The sequence below is a fragment of the Orcinus orca genome, chromosome 3 (genome assembly GCF_937001465.1).
Source record: "Orcinus orca chromosome 3, mOrcOrc1.1, whole genome shotgun sequence".
Taxonomy (NCBI): domain Eukaryota; kingdom Metazoa; phylum Chordata; class Mammalia; order Artiodactyla; family Delphinidae; genus Orcinus; species Orcinus orca.
The window spans coordinates 29371001-29376174 of NC_064561.1; the positions used below are offsets into that span (position 1 = coordinate 29371001).

Here is a 5174-nt window from a genome sequence, read left to right on the forward strand (position 1 = left end):
GAGCCAAGCCACCTGGGTTTCCTCAGGCCACTGCCAACAGGTCTTCCTTGAGTATCTGGTGTCTAAACTGCAGGGTCCCCCACCAAACCCCAGTATTGGGAGCCTGCACCACAGACCCCACCACGGAGAAGGACGCTCGTGCTGATTCCATTTCTAAAACATTTATTTTCAGGAAATGTTTGTGCTCGCATGCAAGGAAACTTTGTGGGGTATCTGTGGCTGCCAAAGTGACATCTGGCAGGATTAACTGGATCACCAGAGCCAAACAATGAGGACTGGGAAGGCAGCAATAACTGTGGGGCCTGGGCCCATGTGGGGGCAAGATTTTGAGAATGACCACTTAGGTGACAAAATGGGATTCCCACAAACCACAGCTCTGGTTAGTTTCTGGTCTGGAGCCAGATCCTCTCTCTGATGCAGATGTGGGAGGACGGAGTGGCAAGAGCTGCCCAGCTGCTCATCTGGGAACTTATCCTCCAAGGGACTCTGTCCCTCATTCTCCCGTACCAGGAGGCGGCAGTCAGCGGGCAGCACCTCTCACAGCACCCCCACGTACACCTGCTCGGACCACCTGCTCAGAGCTACTCTTTTGCCCAGCCCAGCGTACCTGTTCCACCTGTCTGAAGACCCACTGCACGTTTCCTCAAAGCACACCCCAGAGCTCTTCCTCACTCCAGCCACGCCCCAACAACTCCTCTATCAGTACCGGGTATATGGACATGTCCTCCAGGCCCTGTGGGAACCTGTGTGGCCGCCAACCAGCCAGCTCTTGGGCCTCAGACCTGTCCCCTGGTCCTGAGTCAGAACCAAAGCCCTATGTGTCCAGGGTCCACTGAACCGCAGCCCTGGTCAGATATGGAAAATGGAGACTTGGAGAGAGTAGGTGATTCACTCCTGCTCTTCATCCTTCAGAGGAAGGCCCCCAAAGCGCCTCGACTATTCACCAAAAGTCATCGAATTGTACTGTTAAGATCTATGCCTTTCACTGAATGCAATTTTTGCCTCCATTTATAAAGAGAAGAAAAGCTTTTTAAGAACTGGGTTGACCCCCCTGCATGCACAGGCCCAACTGCAGGCAGAGAAGATGGTCAGCCCAGCCCAGACCTTGCTAAGAGTCTGCTCAGAGGCCATGGGTCTGCTGGCACTGGATGGGCGCAGATGCTGGGCAGATGAGCTCTGTGTGGTGTTTTAGACAAATATGATGACCTAGAGTAGGGCCAAACAGACAGGAGAGCCCAGGTAGCAGACCCTGGGAGAGGGGAGACACCAGTTGGATCAGCACACCTGAGGCTATGGTCAAGGCCATGAGGACCACAGTGTGGTGGGCACGGTGGCTGTGAAAGCCCTATTGCTGCCCAGCCAGCCCGAGACAAGCCACGGGGAAGCACTCACTGGCCAGCCCCGTCATAATCTCCACCAATCCCGATGAACTTGCATCCAACGACTGCCCTGATGTGGTCGAAGTGATCTGAAAAATGGAAAGTCAGCAGTGTGGGGCTTCCAGGGCAGGGGTGGGGGTGATGATTGGCCTCTGTTGATTCCCCTTTTTTCAGCCTGTAGGTCAAACAGGCCAGTTCCTTCATGGCCTGGCACTGAGATACCAACTAGAGGGCCCTGAGGTTTGATCTGAAGTGATCCCAGCTGGCTCTAGACTGGACTTCAGATTTGGAGTGGACCCCAGAGCACCCTGTTTGGGCCATTTCCCACCCAAGATTCACCCTGCCTCCCAGTCTCCTTGAGAACCTGTGGGGGCTCCTTTCCTTGGGTGTGGAGGATGAGAGAGGAACAAGAGTACAACTGAAGAAGACCCCAGAGACCTAAGGAGCTGTCCAGTCCCTTGGCCAGAGGTAGGGGCAGTGCGCTTTAGGAGCCCCTGCAGAGGCACAGATGGGCAGCGCCTGGGCTCTGTGTCTGACAGCCTCCCTGATACCCATCAGTATCACAGTTTTGATTCCGTGGCTCCAGTTCCACATGGCACCAAGGTGCTGTGTACCATCCATTATTGGGTTTTGGGGAGCTGTACCTATTGCCAATAGGTGGGTCAAACCCCTGGGGCTCTTCTGAAGTCCTCCCCAAATTTGGACCCAGCTTCAGCTCCAAATCAGAGTTTTCAGGGAGCCCAGGATGAGGCTCACCTGCCACAGTAGACACGTTGGCTAACGGGTTGCACTGCAGCACCCGCACGGACAAGGACACCATCACGATGCCACCGTTCTTCTGCAGGGGCAGACTGGTGGACAGTCAGCTTGGCCGCCAGCACAGCCACCTGCCTGTGCACTCTCTCGGCCCCTGTGAGGAAGGTGTTCAGCCCTGGCTTTGAGGTCAGAGTCGTCTCCTCTCTGGGTTCGTGTGAATGGAGGAGCCGCAGCCCTGGTCTGGGTGGTGTCTTGGCCCTGGGTTTCCGGGTTTGGAGGAGTGTCTTACCGCCTAGACCCCCACCTAGGGTGCAAGAGTTCAGGGGCTGTGGATCGTGGTTTTGGGGGCAGAAGATATTTAACCTGGGGTTTGAGGAAATTGAGGGAGAAGAGGCTCAGGTTCAAGGGCTCCTGGTTTGAACCTCTTGCTTTAGGTTTGAGGGCCAGGGCAGTCTCACCAGAAGCTGCAGGATATCATCAGGAGCATTCCAAGTGTTCTTGCACACACCCCGGGCAGCTGAGTGGGAGAAGATGACAGGTGCCTGTGACACTTCTAGGGCTCGCCATGCCACAGCATCCGAGACATGGGACAAGTCCACCATCATGCCCAGGCGGTTCATTTCTGCCACCACCTTCTGCAGGGACAGGATGGGGAGAGGGCATCAGGGCTGCATTCATCTTGTGTGCATTTATCTGTAGGGAACAGGCGGGGCTGTACATTCATGTGGGGCAGGGTATGGAACCCGGGTCCTTACCTCGCCAAAGCCGGTCAGCCGACTGACATTGCTGTAGAAGGGGTGGATACCCTTTGCTGAGCTCTGTGCCCTGCAGGATGGCCAGGAGGCAGTCTGACTGGTAGCCATCACTTGGCTACAAGAGCCTAGAGAGAGGTTCTGTCAAGCCATCTACACCTGCAACTGGTGCAAGAGGAGGGACCCAAACTGGGCTGTGCCTGGCAGTAGGAGGGCCCTTCTGGGGATTCAGTCTTGTTCTGCAAACCTCAATTCCCCTCCCCACCCCAGGTTCAGGGCCGGATCCCAGGGGTAAACTTGCTTTGGGCCCCAGCGTGATCTTGGGCAGATCCCTGCCTCACTGGGCCCTTACCATCTGCACTGTGCTCACCAGGGCGTGTTGCAGGTGTGGGTGAGTGTCACGTAGGGCACACCCAGCGCATGGAAGGTACGCAAGCTGGAGAGGCTACTGTCCAGTGAGTGGCCGCCCTCCACACCAATGAGGCAAGCCAACTTCCGGGTATTGTTGAGAGCTGGGGGCAGGTAGGTCAGATGACCATTTTTAGAGGCAGGCGTAGCTTACTGAAGTCCCTAACACCTACCACCACCAGTCTGTTTACCTTTTTTTTTTTTTGGCCGTGCCACACAGCTTGAGGGCTCTTAGTTCCCCCACCGGGGATCAAACCTGAGCCCCCTGTGGTGGAAGCGTGGAGTCTTAACCTCTGGACTACCAGGGAAGTGCCCCGTCTACCTTTAACTGAGGTCACAAGCTCCAGCTCAGAATAGGAGGCACACATGAGGCGGATGAGGTCAATTTGCTCCAGGGTGAGGTGCACAGCATCCCGTTCGTGGGTCTGGCATAGGGCGTAGGCTGACCAGAACTGAGGGAAGGCCAGGGCTTAGTCTGGGCTTTGGAACTCCTTGGGGCTCAGTTGGCACAGCACTCACTGTGCCCGGAAGTCACATGTAATGTGTTGCTTTCTCTGTGGTACTTGGATGCCCGTCAGGCTGGCTCACTGTGACTCCTGTAGGCCCCAGCATCCTTGGCATGGCACCTTCTAGGTCACTATGGTAACTTAGTTCCAATGTAACTAGCCTGTGGTCTCTGAGGCCCCCAAAGGGCCCCACATTCCCCAGCAGCCATGGTGGCACGTTGTGTGTCCCTTTGGTACCTGGGCACCCACGAGACCGTCTTTCAGCCTGTCCAAGCTGGTCTGGCCATGGCTGAAATTGTGCAGATTAACATCCTGTAGCCCATTGTGGTAAAACTGCCTCAGGACCAGGGGCATGTCCTTGTGGCTGGAGGGAGGTCAAGGCAAACGGGTGGGCTCCTTAGGTCTTGGGATCAGGCAGGACACATTGCCTGGCCTGGACCAGCCTGGGGGCCCCCCCCACCTCACACTGTCACACAGACTATACTAGGAGCAGCTGAGGCCTGGGCTGAGGGGTTCCCACCGGGGAGGGGATGACAGAGAAGGGGAAGGGCATCTGTAGATGATGGAGAGGACATCCAGGGGTGGTGTGAGAGAGCCTCCCCACTAGCTCTGCATGCTCCGGACCTCCTCCCCTGCCCAGGGCCAGGCTAGGCCCCCACCGGCCCCCAGTAGCCCGCACATACTGCAGCCACCCGTCCACAAGTGGGAAGTCCCGCATCAGGGCCTGTGTGCGCTCCCGCGGACTTGGGGTGCTGGAGGTGCCTGGCGTGGTCTGCACGGGTTACCGGCCGCAGCAGCAGACCCAGCAGGAGCAGCAGACACAAAAGAGGCCGCTGGCTGAGTGCATGGGGACCTTCGAGGCCCCCGGGCCGCAAGCTGCGCAGGGCCAGGCAGGCGGGCAGAGGCGGGTCTGAGAGGGACGGGCGATGGGGTTCTGCCCGTCGACACAGACCACCCAGCGACGCGGCCTCGCGAGGGGGCAGGGTGAAGGACGGGATACAGCGTCACAGGACCCTGCAACCCGTGTGCGGAGAGCCGCGATCCGCGAAGCCCGGCAGCCACAGGGCGGCACTGCCCTCCTGGCCCCTGCTCAGAGGCAGCTCCCGCGGGCTAAGCTGGCCTCTGCTGAGAGCCCACTCGCCTCCCATCGCGGGTTCCCTCCGCCCCCGCCCCTCTTCCCACTCCCACTGCTACGAGGGGGTGCCCTAGGTTGCTCTCCCCACCTCTAACCTTCCTGTCCAAGCTGGGGTGCTTCTCTCAGAGGGCCACCTTCAGCCTGAGGCCTCCCGGGAGCACACCTCGTCCCCATCTGCCTGCAGCCGGCCCCGTCCACCCCAAGGGCCGCGTGCGAGTTGTCTCTGTGGCCACAAGTA

The 5174-nt window shown here is 58.2% G+C and overlaps 1 protein-coding gene across 1 annotated transcript; it reads right to left on the reverse strand.

Moving 5' to 3' along the window:
- Positions 1-252: 252 nt before the first annotated feature.
- LOC101284167 (dipeptidase 2-like) lies at positions 253-4949 on the reverse strand. Its single transcript, XM_033432110.2, is given in 12 exon segments — positions 253-498; positions 572-743; positions 1393-1468; positions 2136-2217; positions 2594-2770; positions 2891-2960; positions 3258-3399; positions 3618-3747; positions 4039-4165; positions 4494-4574; positions 4576-4711; positions 4823-4949. Coding segments are annotated over 12 exon segments (1566 nt in total).
- Between the last annotated feature and the right edge of the window lie 225 nt (positions 4950-5174).